At 35.4% G+C, this 16,173-nt stretch overlaps 1 protein-coding gene across 8 annotated transcripts in view; it reads right to left on the bottom strand.

Moving 5' to 3' along the window:
* Positions 1-16,173, bottom strand: part of ATP9B (ATPase phospholipid transporting 9B (putative)) — a 169,977-nt gene that overhangs the window by 129,151 nt on the left and 24,653 nt on the right. For all 8 annotated transcript variants that reach the window (XM_074575765.1, XM_074575768.1, XM_074575764.1 and 5 more), the window contains exons 3-5: positions 14,881-15,031; positions 10,432-10,545; positions 6,682-6,790 (exon numbers count right to left, since the gene is read on the bottom strand). In XM_074575765.1, the coding sequence (XP_074431866.1) occupies positions 6,682-6,790; positions 10,432-10,545; positions 14,881-15,031 (374 nt within the window). The remainder of the gene's footprint in view (positions 1-6,681; positions 6,791-10,431; positions 10,546-14,880; positions 15,032-16,173) is intronic.

Genomic DNA, 16,173 nt, shown 5'->3' with positions numbered 1-16,173 from the left:
TACAATGAATCTGAATGGCAGGACATATTCCATTAAAAACATAATGGTAAAATGTGGCAGTAATTCAAGAAGTGGCTTACGTTTTGAAAAGTCAACAAATAACACTTTCCTTCAGACTAACAAAAATGAGAATCATTAGACACCATTTCAGAGAACATTAAAATAATGCAATACTAAAACTTAGTGAAGATGCATATAGAGAAAAAAAGACACTGAATGTTATTCACTGCACAAATTATTTTTGCGAACTATTTTTTCCCTAAAAACATCTCCGTAGCAAAACACTCTTCACCATCTGTGTAATTACCAATAAAAAGTCCAAAGCTGTCAGAAGTGGCTGCGCATCCAGACTTTATAGTCCACGAAGGCGCAAGGCTTTCGCCTAAAGCAACATATAGAATTATGCAGAACTGGAACACTGAAATGTGTCTGTAGTAATTCATTATACTCCCAAGATAAAGCCTTTTGAAATGAATTGCAATGATTTTAAAAACTAATAAATATCTTATATGTGCTAACAAGTATTTCGCATAAAAATTTAAGAAATGAAGTAAACAAAATGTGAGCGTATACTATATCAGAAATTACTTTGTTTCTTTTTATTGTCTCTACTACCTGAGTGCAGCACACTCCTGAAAGAACAGTAACTTCTGAGTCACATTTTCAAATTCTTTTTAGTTTGCTATTACATGTTACCCATGGTACCTTGAGCACTGTCTGAAGTACTGCTTCTGGAGTTGGTAACACAGCCTGTCTCTATCCCATAAATGTAAAACTCTTGAGTGAAAGGAGTCAAGTACAGACCATAAGAAAATTTTATCTGGCATCTGTTAGCTCCAATTGTCAGCATGATTAGAGTATACATAATACAAGAGGAGCTGGGAGAACGCTTACGCCCACAGTGAGTCTAAGGTGAGGATGCTGACCTTTGAGTGCAAGCCCTGTCCTTAGGTCCTTCTTTCAAACTCCATCTTACATAGTGAACTGAGGTTAGCCTTTAATCACCAATTGAAAACTCTTAGAGAGAAGCTTCCTAACTCCTCTCCTCTGTGTACTTTCTCCTCTTGCATGAAATGGAAAGCCTTCATTCTTTCTTATCCAGTCTCCTGGAGGCTGCAAAAATGTGGAAGAAAACACTCCCCTTGACATTTCCTCTCTTCCAGCCTCTTTTTGAAATTCGTTCTTACATTAAAATTTCAAGTTCTGTTTCTGCAGTTGCCTACTGCTTCCCTAATCAGATAAGTTTTTTAAAGAACTGTATCAATTTAATCTATCTGTTCCAAATAGTCTAAATACCAGGAATGAAGTTGTCAGTAGGTCTGAAATACTACAAGCAATAAAGACCTAATGTTGTGCCTGTAGATTCAGAAAGAACGTTGTTGTTTTTTAATGCAGTTGCTTTTTAAAAATCAGGATGACCTGCTCTTGAAGAGCTGAAATTCTAATGTTAGAAGAAGTTTCAATACAGATTTCAAATAACTGCAAAAGAATAATATTACAATAATCAAGACATTCTAACAAACATCTTACTTTAAAGTTGCAGATAACATAGGTATAAGTGATTGAAAACTGACTGCCGCTTGACAGAGACCATTTTGCTATTTAAAAAAAGGTCAACTGAGATATAAATTCAGTGATGTGTCATTTTAGGAACAGAGCAGCTCCCACTGCATAAACAGAAGTTCAAAAGTAAAAAAAAAAAAATTCAAATCACTGTAGCTCTCTAAAACAGACCTCTCAATTCTCCAATTGTAAAGGAAATACACTAGCTTTCACACTTTGTTCTCTTATGCGTAACAGTTATTGGTATTTTCTCAATTTCGCTCAGTTTTGGCATACATTTTCAACTTCACTGTATTCTTAAACACCCTTTAAGGATACAGCAACAACCTAAGTCTGGATGGAATTGGAAGCCTGGATGGAATTATTTTGTTAATCTCCTCTCCCCTGCCACTCATTTTTTTTCTTTTGCTTGGCAGGTGAGAGCGAGTTCTGCAACACTTCCGCAAATCATGTCAAACATCCTAGGATGAAGTGACAGATGCATGCTGCTTCTGCAACTCACAGTTGTGACTATCATACTTACTTTCTTCTTGATCTTTTTTCTTCAAAACTTCATTAATACTGCATGGGCAAACCTAACTAAGAAAGATTCAGGGCAGGACTGCCAATTTGAAGAATGGAAAGGGAAAAACAGTTAAAATTGCTTTACGATTTTATTATCCAATTGGCTTTTGGCAGCTTAATGAAAGAGATAATAGCCAGTTTACGAACTTGAGGTGATTCTTCTGCAGAATAGCAGCATTTTTTCATTGACACTTAACTAGTCATATCGAAGTGCACGAGACAAGCTGCAAAAAAAGTATAATCATCCTTTAGGAAAGAAAAACAGAAGTCCTCCCAAACCTGCATGCACAGGTCTAAAATTTTTTCCATTGCAGCTTCTGCTTTACAAAAGGATACGCAGGTGAGCTGCTCTGAAGCAGAAAAAGGCAATTAAATTGACAGGATCGTCAATAGCAAGATAATTTCAATTCTACAGGCAGATACTCGTCCTCCATCCCATTTGATATGAAAAAAGGAAAGCAGATTTTGCAACAAACATCTTAATAAAAAGATTAAGACAGCAGAATGCATCATACACTGAACAACTGAAGAGATTCAATACCATAACATAAGAAAGTATACATAGGAAAAGATTCACATGAAAGGCATGGAGATGGGTACATTTAATTAACTTGTTCAGAAAAAAATTCAATACATTTACTGATTTGCATGTTTCCTCATTTGCCACAAAGGGCTGAAAAAGTAGAAACCATTCAAACTTAACACGTAGCAGGTTCACTTTCTTGACAAGTGCAAAGTTACACATAGGAAATTCACCAAGGGATGACTGAGCTTTGCCATGGTACATGTCAAAGAGAAAACTGCGTAACATCGGGTATCTCTTGGATCAGAATTCCTATGTAGGCATTAAACTGGCCATGGATGCGTGAGTACAACGAAGTAACACTTAAATCCGATGCCCCATTCTCCCTTGATTTCCTCCTCGGAACAGCTCATTATTATTAAAAAAACTAAGACCTACTGATTAGAACAAGTAGTTATTCAAGGTCATAAATTACTAAAAAGAAATTTCAAGTCTTCAAGAGTCATTAATGTGAATCCACCATCTTCAAAAAGCTGGTAGTTCTTACACTAGCAACATACATGTCAGAAGACAACATTCACGTTTTACCTGTTTAGGGGTTCCTGAGGCTAATAATAATGACTCCACAGAAAGTCAACACTGCTAGCTAGTCAGAGAATTCCTGATTTTAATCTATTGCAATGCTGTATAAAAGAATTTTAACTTACAAATCAGCCTACCCACACTATTTTTATACAAGTAATTAATCACAATTCAAATCCCAGTAGCTTCTCTTGCTACAAATGTTTGTTTCCCTATACTAAACAAACACTTCTGCAAAATAACTAACTAGAAGTGATTAAATTCTCATGTTTATCTTCCAAAAATGGTACAATTAAATCAAGGATAACACTGAACCTTGCTAACCTTCAGTTTTCCTACTGTCTAATTTGAGCAAAGGCAACCTGCTTAACCTCTCTCTGTCAGTTTCTCCATCTTTGAGATGGAAAAAATACCCATTTCAAAGAAAAGACTGTAAAACCTACACAAGTCAAAATCACTGGGGAAAAAGAAAAAAAAAAAAAGAAAAAAAAGATGCTAGAGCAGTATAAAGTGCAGTTCCATTCTGAAAAGTGACTCTTAAGAGTGGCATCGATTTTCAGGCTTTTAATTAAATCAGTATCAAGTTTGTTCATTCACAAGTAACAAAGCCTTCTTTCTCCAAACCATTAGCCTGTAGGTTGGTACAGTAAGCCTAACTGAATTTTTGCAATTGAAGAGTACTGCCGATATTAAGAATCAGGTAATTCTATTGAAAGTTATTTATAAAAAATCATTTGCAGAAGTGTAGTACTTGACTTTATTAATTTGCACAGATAAATACCTAAATCCTTCTCAAAACCTGTAAAAATCTTGGTCTAATTTTATCATAGCAGGAAGTCCCATTTTTTGCCTCAAAGTGATACTGTTCAGTTTCAGAATGCTTTGCTATGAAAAGAACCCTATATTATGAAAAAGGTGCAATTCATCACCTATTCATTATTTTATGCATGTGTTTGTGGCAATTTTTAGTACAGCTTAATTTTGAGTGGGCACTGCGGTAATGTTTTCATTCTTAAAACTGGCCATAACTCAAAACATTGTTAGCTCATCGATCACACCACTGTCTACATGCAATTCAGGGTGCACTGTAAGCAGAATCTTTACTTCTGTAGAGTATCATGGTCTTAAAAAAAACAAAAAAAACCAAACAAAAACACACCAAAAAACACACAGAACAAAAACCAAGCATGAAATCATGATGGCACTGACAGCAAAACCTGAAAGACAAAATAGACATACACGTTGTGGGTAAAAGCTGATATCCTTTTTTAAAAAGGGCATTTTTAACACTGCTTTTGAACAAGTCACTGCTCTCTACCTGTCAGTTCCTGATGTAACTTTTGGGTTTTACCTATATACTACTGTATAGTATTTTTAAATCTCTATTCCATATCTAGAAAACAGCTGTGTCAAGGTGACCAAATCTGATTTTAATTTGACAACTTCTGTATTTCTAGGAGAAGCTACAAAATGAGAAGTTTCTCAAATACACATACCCGCATGAAATATTGCATGAGCTGGGAACGAAGAAATCAGGATTCCAAAACTTCTACTTAAATGCTGCTTAAATGCCTAGCAATTTACCAGAAACTCCAAGATTAACTCTAAACAAGTGAAAAAAAGAAGCACAAAAAGCAGCAAACTTAGCTCTTAGAACAGCAAATGTCAGTCTTGACATTTACGTCACACTGGTAACTATAAACTACACATGTGCTTCCAGAACTAAGAATTTCAAATTACTAACACTATTGCTGAATAGGGTAGGATTGTTCTATCTGGTTGAAAGGTGAGTGTTCGGTGGCCTACTGTAACAGATCTAAAAAACAAATAAACAAATAGTAGGTTAAGCTACAACTTTGCAAGAAAAGCTGTTAAGAGTCCATTTCTTTACAGATTGCATTAAAGACTGTAAAGATCAGGAGGCCAGCAATGCAACCACTTGTGTTGAACAAATGACAGCTAGCCCATTCGCCAAGTTCCACAATGGTATGTCTAAATGTTGATGAAGCTATTTCAGACTGACAAGGAAGGGAAGAATGACAGGCAAATATTCCCAACATTTGTTCCCTTCTCTATGCAAACTCCAGAAAAAATGCAAGTCTCCATACAGTGAGGAAGCAGTATAAACTCCTCTCAGCTGCTAGGTTACATCATCACTAATGAGACTGTTGCCTGTTTACTTACCTTGCAATTACTTTAAAAAAAAAAATGGGGTAAGATTTCAGACAGAACATACTTGTGCTACATTACAAGCTTTTCATCCATTTTTTTTCTGGAGAGAATATTATCCAGAGCTACTCCAAGAGTTTAGTTTCTAATGAAGACACCCAGATCCGGTGAGGCTACTATTCCCCCTGACTCTCAGAAGATATTCACCAAAATATACTAAAAAGTGCAGTGAAATGTACGTCAGGAATTAGTGAACAGAATTTACACTTGACACAATGTATGCCACATACTCTTGACCGCTTGAGACGCAACCTCACGTTCCTTAACAACTTCCCACTTTCTAGAACTTTTATGCCAAGGAAAATCCTTAACAGAGACTTCCCAGGATATTGCAGCAAAATAACTTTCAAGGGTAATATGCAAGATCATGTTGTTTTGTAAGGTTACTCATTACAGTTTGACTTGATAATAGGTTATTCATTATTTTTTGGCACCTTTCTCTGTGGTACTCTGTTCTGAATCTAAACACTAAAATGTGCTAAGCAATATAAAAGTGGAGAGGAGTGCATAGTTTTTTCTGTTACACCCATGTTTAAAATTTACAATATCCTACCAAATTTAATTGTCACTTAGCAGCTGAAGTGCTTCATTTCCTGAAAAGTCTTTGTGAAAAACTATTAAAGGTTTCAAGTCCAAAAAAAGTCATAAGTGTGATTTCTCCTTTTATTAATGTCTGGAAAGAAAACTGGCTGTTTGTACTGCATGATCATATAGATTTCAAATTATACGCAGAAACTGAAATCGATATACTGAAGCTGACTCACAATACATCTTCCTTTTCTTAAGCACAAATATATCCACTAAGTTTGAAAGACTCTAGTAAATTTTAATTAGATCATATTTCTTAGTTACTGATCCCTTATTTCCTATATACACTTGATACACAGCTGACAGTGTTGCTGAGTTACTGTTCAGTATCAATTTCAGAGGAGAACTGCACTTTGAAGCAATAGTACTAAACAGCAGAATGCTTCAAAAATATATACAATTATATATATACACCTTTCCTTTACAAACAAGAAAAGATTTACAACACTTCTTAAACAGATCAAGATTAATAATCATATTTATCTGAGGGAAATCAAGCACTTCTAGTTCAGTATCAGTTTCATTCTGAATAGTGCAGCTTGAGACTTACTTCTTTGAACTGAAAGTCTGTAAATGTATATATAAGAATAAGATGAATTATTTTAAGGATTTATACAAATGGTTTTGCTAACCTCGTACTGTCAGCTTGCTATATAACTGTGAGTTCATTTCCTTGTCTCTCTTGTAACGTCGAAATTCATCAACGGCTTCCCGTACCACCGTGACTGTCAAAACAAATCCCTGTTAAAGAGAATTACGCAATTCAGAATTGTAAAAGTGCTGGAATAGAGATACACAAGTAGGAACACTATACAGAGTAGGAACATGTGCTTTGAATATTTACTTTTTTCCTCATTTGGGTTTTGGTGTTTTCTTCAATCTGTTAAAATAATATCTTGGTTTAGTCCAAGAAAAGGAAAACCATACTTGTACACTGTACAGATATAATTAGAATAACTACAACTCCAAATACATGTAATTTAGCTATAATTTGAAATTTTAAAAAAATCAAAATGCTTTGGATGAGCTAAAGACAGCCATTCTAGTTCAATAAGCATATTTCCCTATCTTCCACAAATTTGAGGGTTTTACCAAAAACATTAAGTCTCCAATCCTCAGTTCACTGCCTTTTTCCAACAGACAGAAATGAAAAGGTAACAGATGGCTAGTTTAATTAAATTTGCCATTTTAAATGCAGTTATTTACCAATATGTCACAAATATTGACAAAAAAAAAGGGGGGGGTTGTTCTGGAAAACTAAGTATCTCGATGCTTTGGCTGCTACTTTCACAGGATACTGCTACTGCAGCTTCTGCTGGAAGCACAGAGTGCGCTACACGCAACTAAGATGGTCTCTAGCCATAAAAGATAGTAAGCTGAAAAGCACACAAAACAGTTCAGGGATAAGCATGTAAGAGTTTCATCTCTGCCCTTCTACACCTCCTCAGATATGGTCTTCTGGCTTCTTAAACTCCATCAGTGAACAGGAAATAAAACTGTCAACAGTAAAAGAATCTTATCTTTAAGTAAGATGGCTAAAAGATTCAAATATTCACAAATCCTCCAACAGATAAGGTTCTAGATTATCTATCTAGCTTCAGATGCCCACCAATACTTTGCTCCTATAGAAGAAAATTTATAGCATCAGACTTCTTTTCTTGTGGAAGCCCAACCTTCCCCTACCCTCCCAGCAATAAGAAAAGAGTGAAGGTGTAGGGTTTTCCTAAAGAAGTCTCGACTAAAATTCTCCTTTTCAATAGCAAGAGCTGTTTTGCAGTTCCAGCCCAAAATTTCAAGGCTTACTCTGTTGCGACCTTATAGTTAAACACTTATTTGTTCAGCTTTACATTAGCTACAACAATTATATTAGAACTACATAGAACAAAAAAGTGCCTTTGCAAAATGCATTCCTTTTCACTCCTAGGGCATGAATGAATGAGCAGTAAGGTTTTCCCCTTTTCTGGCAGCAGCATTTTCATGAATTTTGGCAGTATAGGTATTTTAGCAGCATAAAAAGGGCACTCCTGAAGCACCTTCAAATATATTTCCCATTTGCACCTATCTTATTATCTAGACACTAATCAAAGCACAGAATGCAAGGTTGTTAACTGCAAGAATTTCCCCTAGTGGTCACCGTACGTTGCCAGGCAGCTCAGTACAGCTGACCATTACTACGAGGAACAATTTAAGAAAGACATTTCCTTTTTTCCCCATTTGCTCAACGGAACTTGAGCTCTTCCAAAGCGGAGCTCAAATTGTGAAACCAATCTCACAAAAAAACCCTGTCATCTTCCTTTAACTGTTAGCAGTTAAAGATATATAGCATAGTGCTTACAATCAAACTTGTATGCTTTACATCCTTTGTATGTTGGACTGGAAATGAGAAGTCCGTTTGCTACTGTGCGAATGAAAACAAACCACTAAAATGCAGTCATTTGAAGAACTCCAGTGCTTGATCTAAGTGTATTATTTCTGTTTGTTGTAAAAACTGTTGAAGTAAAAAACAAAAGACAAAACAAATGCAAACCCAAAACAAACACCCCACACCACCAAAGAAACCAAAAAACTTTTTAGCACATAGTCAACTTCTATTCAGTTGATTTAAAGTATCAGGTCAAACCATTTTTCATTTCCTTTAAAATATTGAGAGAATATACAAGCGAAATCACAGCTACCTCTCTGTTATTATTGAAAAATTTATCAGCAGTTACATGCTCTTTAAAGAAAATCAAGCTTCAGAGATAGCCTAATGGGTCTGACTTAAATGTTTTATATTTTCATAATACATACTGAACCTTACTCAACATCCAATTAGTCTCGTTTACCTGGAGATTAACAACTAGTAGAAAAGCTATCCAAGTAGAAAAAAGTGAGTTTAGCAAAAACGGGTACCACTAGCACTAACTGAGATATTATTGTATTTTCAAGATGTATGTGAAGACTGGGAAACATCCTTCAAAATATCCTCGAGTAAGACAAACACGTCAATACAGATAGATTATCAGTGTTTGCAAAATACAGTATTTTCTCCCTTTTTTGGGCACAGCTGAGATGCTAAGTGGTTTGTTGTTTTTTTCTTACTACCCCACTAAGGTACAGAGCTGTACACAGCACTTCACTGTGAAGAGATCAACTTCCAGACAAAGCTGACTGCTGTCTTTTCTTACTGGGTCAGTGACAAAGACCTTTGTAAATATCCATTTCAAATCCCACTGTTGAACAAGCTTTCTGTCTTGGAAGTGTTTTTTTGTTGCAGCAGAAGCCAAAAGTTGTCTGGAAACAGAGGTGTGACAAACCTTCAGGACCATCTCTCCACTTATCAATACTTAAAAGGACACATGTTGCAACAATTAAAACAATGAAATCAATCCAGAATATTTACTCTATTGACCTGTTAAGAACGACCTTTACTCAAGCAGTCAGCATGTCACTGTTCCTCTTGAATACCACTGAGAATAAATGCTACTGAAAAATACAATTATTTTTTTTTATAAATTTAGAAAACAAAACATTTGTTCTTCCTTCCTTGCTTTTAAACCTGTTGTGGAGGGGCCGCGAGGAATATGAAAGAGAAGGTAGTGATCTGGTTACAAACAAGAAAAAAATTCCTAATCATGGGAATATAGCTGGCAGACTACCAAAAGGGCCTCCACTGAAGAGAATACAATTTTGAAACCTTAGGAAATCTGAGTCAGAAGCAAGTGGTTTGAACAGTTTCCCAAGAAAATACTGCAGAGGGCTCAATAATAAAAAGACATCTTGAAAGGAATCCAGCACAACTGGCAGGGCAATCAATTAGGGAAAGCACGTTTAATGAATAACTTATTTTCAAGATGCATTTTCCTCCTGCTTTATCCATGGTTTAAGATATTTTATCTCAATTTTTGTGAAAAAAAGGACATGATCAAAACCTATACAGAAGGAATGCAAAAAATTTATGCTTGCAATTCTGACCTAGCCTGAAAACATAAAATAGCAAGCAAATAACAATAAACTGAAAGAAATTTAACACACAAATCACCTATTTTACCAAATAAGGTTCTCCACTAGCTGAAGGTTTTTTTGCTTGTTTTTTTTTTTTTTAAACCTCTCAAGTAAGCAGCACCAGAAAGAAGCACTACACAGACTATCTGGTTACCAAACCCACCTCCAGCCTGTGGGGCAGGAGCATGGTAGGCAGGTGGAGGGCAGGGCTATCCAACAACAGCTTCTGGAGTATCTGCTGTAAAATACTGTAATTTCAAATAAGCACTTTACTTCTGTTACATACTTTAATCACTGTAGTTTACCAAATGCAAATTTATGAAATATATGTACACATGAACTTGTCATATATAGTTAAAAAAACCAAAACTTCTAGTTAATAGTATTTTTCTGTTTACCAGAGGAGCCCAGTACGTGTACAGGTAGCCTATTTTCAATGCTGGTACAAACTGTGAGCAGGACACGACGAGAAAATAGAGATTCAAGAAAAACTTGAACTGTTCATACAAAACCTAAAATAAAAAACACAAAATAGATAAATGCCTTAAAATTTGTACCCATAACGTACATAAAAATCACTTTTTTGTGATAGCAGATATAAAACCATTATATGTCATACTGTTATAGTATGCCACTCATATCAATCTTTACAAATATTAAATACATATCAAGATCACTGTGCAAAGATTTACTCTGAAATATTACAGTAAACAGAATTCAGATGTTTGTAGAAGCATCTTGCAATAGTTTTATATCCACGAGTTACCTTTATGTTTATGAGTCGACAGTTATTTAAAATTCTGCTTTTTAATATTATCAATAAAAAAAGCAAAATAAGTTTGCAAGTATCTGAACTTTCATTGATTACATTAAGTTTTCATTTTTAACTGCTAAAACTTTTCTTCCTAAAAATACAAAATTAAAAGTGAATCTTCATTTTCTCTTAAGTACCAATACTTAAATTCTGTTTTATCTGCCTCACAATGTCTGTCTGAAAAATGTTTATATCCTGGCCTTAAATAATAATAATTAGAAGAAATTATTGGCATCAAAAGAACAGAAACCATTTACAAAAATATTATCCCAGTCTTTGTCATTTGAACTTCTACAGAGTAGCAAAACTGAGCAGGCTATACCATGCTGCTCTGCATCACTGTGAGAATACCCTAAAACTTCAGCCCTGTCTGCAGCACATGCAGAAAATAGTATACGTGAACTCCTCATTACTTCTGTTTGCTGCGTTCCCTCAGCACACTCCCTCCTCATCACAGCCACTGAAATTTCTCCTCTTGCAGGGCTGGAAGCTCTACAACTCATCTGCCTTCTTTCTGAAGGCCTTTGATTCTCAAAGGGACAAAGGCCACCATCAAGTCGGATGCACTCCTTCAAAATTACCATTTCCTACTCTTCTTAAGAACAGTGAAATTACTCAATGTTCAAGAACAAATGTTGTTTAGGAAGATAAAGGAAGGCTACAGAAAAGATCCAGTGAGTAAGGGTAAGTGACACTGTTCTCTTTCCAAATGGCTATCATGTGAAGAATCTCAGAATAAGGCGGTATACTTCAGTTTCCATAACAAGACAAGCTTTTTACAAAAGCAACCACAGTTTAAGTTTGCGGAAAGTTTAAACTACAAAAGATTTTTGACAGAATAACATGGGCTTTTGAGGTAATTTAGAAGAAATGCTCAGCAATAAATTTCCCAAAATATTATTTTGCAATAAATACTGGTACGTAAGATATGTTTATTAATAAATCAAAGTTTTGGTCTAAACTCCAAGATAATTGTCCAAGTTCTAAGTGAAGACACAGTAACCTTATCACAGAATACATTGTCCCATATTCCAAAGTAGTGACAGATGCAAAGATTCCTTTGGTAATTAAAAGCATCACTTCAGCAAGCGCATGTTCTCAACATAGCTTTAGTTATAATTACAGTACTAAGACAATTATTCATTTTATAGGATTTTGAACATTCAAAGAATACATATATTTCTTTAATAGGCCAGGATAACATGGCACCTCCAGCAGGATGATCAGAAGTGGCTACTGAGCTCGGAACATTGAGACTCGAGAAAATGGATAAGCATTTAAAAGCTAAAAGACTCAAAATAGATCAAAAAGCCACATTTAAAGAGCGTCTCCATCTTTTACAATCCAGTTAATATTACAATGACTTCTGCATGAAAATCAAAAGTTACTGGACAGATATTTATTGCTCTTATCAATCCAACATTATTACTCAATTATGTAAAAACCTATGTCCTAGGAAAAATTATTGAAGGAAGTTCATTTCAAAGTGTCTTTCTGGCAGGCACCATAAAGTAGCAGTACCTCAAAATTGACAGTTTCTTACAAGAGTGCTACGTTATTGTTCAGCTAAAGGCCACCTAAACAGCATCAATGGAGATTTTTTTCAAAAGCACGGAATTCTATTCCACTATTTACCAACAAAACTGTAAAGCCAAAAAAGGTGAAATTTGAAGTTGCAGCGGAAGTTGGAGCATTCTTCCAAAATAAAATGAATTTGGCTTGAACCTGTACCTTGTGTTACTACCAGTGAAGTTTATACACTCATTTAGAGCAGTATGCTTAACTGTTTAAAAAAAGACTTGATATATCAGGTAAAAGAAAAGTCCACAGAGCACTTCAGGAGGTGCAGATCTGCAAGAGCACCCACCCACCCAGAGAAGATGGGAGTTAAAAACCACCTTCCTACAAATCTTTTGAATCCTGGCAGACCACTGACAGTTCATTCGATAAAAAGCTGAACACTTCAGTCCAGGTTAAACAAATTGAAAAGTCTACAGTTACATAAAACTGATTAAAAAAAAAAAATAGACTACTGCTTTGAATTCAGGAGAAGTATCTTAAAAACCTGCCCATCACAGAAGACACTCTTTATGTAAATTTACGCAAAATTCCTAAGCAGCAGATGTATACGAAATAGTAAGTGGGAACTGAAGAAACTGGTGCAAAGATAGAAGCAGTAAGTATTTTACATAAATGTTAGGAAATGAGATGATATCTTGGAAACGTTACAGCTCTTTCAGCCAGTAAATAAAATTCTGTTACTCTGAACGATATTTCAAGCTTGCATTTTGATATGAAATCATTGAATATTACCCATTGCCAGCCACTACTTTAAAAAAAGATACAACTCTAAACAGAAGACAAAACTTCACATGATGCAAATTTCAACCAGGGTAAATCACTGGAGTCAATACTTGTGACTTAATTACATTTATGGGTTTGGAATTTACGTTTAAAATAAAAACTTAGAAACATTTTATTTTCACCAACTATTGGGCTTTACGTTTAAGATGTCACTTAATTTTGAAGTTACTACTGAGTTTCCAAATACTACCACTAAAATAAAAATCTGATTCTGCCTATACTGTAAAAACCAAGACTTTCAAAAGATGAAAAAAGAACAAACGTTCTCTCTCTCTCAACAGGTAATTGCAAGCTATAGCTGATCCCTATAGGAAACATGAATCTAGTTTAGGATTTGTAATCTACACTGCAGATTTCTAGTCACAATAATCAATGGCTTAGTATATGCTTAATGAATTTTGTGACCTTTAGGAAAGCATATGTGGCTTAACCAGTTTCAGTGTATTTAATAATTTAATCTTTGGAAGAAAACGTTTACTTTGTTCAATAGAGATGAGAATATTTTATCCGCCTCTGATAAGTGACATTTTATTTCTTTGACAGGAGATCAGTCTTAATTACAAAGCCATTAATTTTTTTTTGTTTTAATAAAGAAATGTATTAAAAAGCACCTGCCAGTCATTGGACTAAAGAGGCCAGAAGAATAGAATCAATACTCTTATAAACCAGCACAATCACTTAAATAAAAAATTTAAGACAAAGCGTATCTGTATTCAAATGCAGAAAACATTCAGTTTTTGCAACAGAACACAGGACTCGTGGATGGTATTAGTAAGTGTATGAGTAAAAGTGTATGAGTAAAATCTGTAACACAGCAACATACACTTTTAGGTTTTAACTACTGAAGCTACAAATACAGCTATTGCTATATTATAACAACAATTTTTTTTTTTAAATATGAACTTGACAAAGTTGTAATGTCTCTTTTGTCTTCATATACAATGTGAACATTATAGGGAAGAAAATGAAATTGACACAATATGGCTTCTTAGAAAAAAAAGTGACAAAAACCCTTCCGCTCCAGAACAAAAGTATTGTCTGAAGAACTGCATTCAAAACCAAAAAGACATCACAATTTGTAAAACTGCAATAAGAAATACAACTCTGAAAAGCACTGGTTTACTAAACTTGGCCTTACGTGTCATATAAATTGAAGAGGTGAGTTGTTTTTGTCATTTAAGGAGTTGACTTTCACAATACATTATTTACTTACTATGCTTTCAATGGCAGGGAGTATGACAAAATATCTATGGGAGAACATTGCGGTTTTCAACCATTTAATTCTCAATTGAAGTCAGCACTTTGTAGTATTTTCACAACTGACTGTGTAGAAATGCTTCTGCTTTAAAAAGAGGATTATAAGTTTCTAATGATGACTAGAAATGCGCAAGGAAACCCATCTCAAATTTCTAGAGGTTCACTGAATTCCAACCACTCAAACAAACATACTGCACTTTTTTAGTGAATATCCCTCTGAAAACGAAACAATTCAGAAAAAAAAGCAGCTTTGCTCTCAAACTGTCAATTTTAATTGAAGACATCAAGATAAATATAAAAAGAAAAAGAAGAATCCGGGCAAACAGAATTATCTTTTTGCAGAATCTACAGAACATATAGTCAGCCCAATACTAAAAAAAAAAAAAAAAAAATAAATGGTTAGTAGCCTTACCCCAGGTATAAAGGTAAAGACGTTGTATTTTTGATTTTTTATGGCATTTTTGGGGTATTTTTCTTCACACTTTTCAGGACACCCAAGCCACACTGTGCGAGCCTTCAGCTCTTTCTTTCTTCGGCAAATGTTTATGAGCCAATCAGAACAACTGAAAAGAAAAACAATTGTTTACTTTAAAACTAAAAATTCACTACACACGATTACTATTTCCAAACCTGGAATCCTAAAGGCAAATATCTAAGAAAAACAGGCTTAAAAATTTTTGCCACATCTAAATAAGCAAGCACAATGTTGACTTGTAATATTTAGGGCAATTACACAGTACTCAACTCATTCAGACATATATAAACGCTTGCAAATTCTTTACAGGAAATCCTAATAAAATAATGACAAGTTTCACTACACCTCATCCCGACACAGGTTCAAAACAATTTTTGCATAAGGATCTGCAATGGTGAAGAGGAGGCTGGAGCACCTCTCCTGTAAGGACAGAATGAGAGAGTTGGGGTTGTTCAGTCTGGAGAAAAGAAGGCTCTGAGGAGACCTTATAGTGGCCTACCAGTATCTTAAGGGGGCCTACAAGAAAGCTGGTGAGGGACTTTTTAGGATGTCGGGTAATGGTAGGACTAGAGGAAATGGATTAAAACCAGAGATGGGTCAATTCAGATTGGACGTTAGGAAGAAGTTCTTCACCATGAGGGTGGTGAGGCACTGGAACAGGTTGCCCAGGGCTGCTGTGGATGCCCCATCCCTGGAAGCGTTCAAGGCCAGGCTGGACGGGGCTTTGAGCAGCCTGGTCTAGTGGGAAGTGTCCCTGCCCATGGCAGGGGGGTTGGAACTAGATGATCTTTAAGGTCCCTTCCAACCCTAACAATTCTATGATTCTATGAACAGGAGAAAGGAAGAGCATTCTTGCCTAACCAGCTTACAAATCTAGCGAAGAAGGCTTAAACGATGAGCAATGAGACAGACAGGAAGGCCTCACAGACCACTTTAAACAACTGCAATTTGGACAAGGACACAGGAATGATGGGATAAGATCCCAAAGCAGGAAGAACAAAAGGCTGGCAAATGGAATGATGCCACTGAGGCTCAGCAGACTATTTACTAACAGTAAAACAAGAAACAAACATCGATGTGACTCAACTCACAAAATATAATCAGCCTAAAACCTGCTAGGACTATCCACAGGAGCATTGCCCCCCGACAGGGGCAAATGAGTACAGGTGGTTTGGAAAGAACTGCTAGTGTAGAAAGAAAAGCAGGTTCACCATACACTGTATATCCTTG

The sequence above is a fragment of the Larus michahellis genome, chromosome 2 (genome assembly GCF_964199755.1).
Source record: "Larus michahellis chromosome 2, bLarMic1.1, whole genome shotgun sequence".
Lineage (NCBI taxonomy): Eukaryota > Metazoa > Chordata > Aves > Charadriiformes > Laridae > Larus > Larus michahellis.
This window is presented reverse-complemented; position numbering and strand designations above follow the sequence as displayed.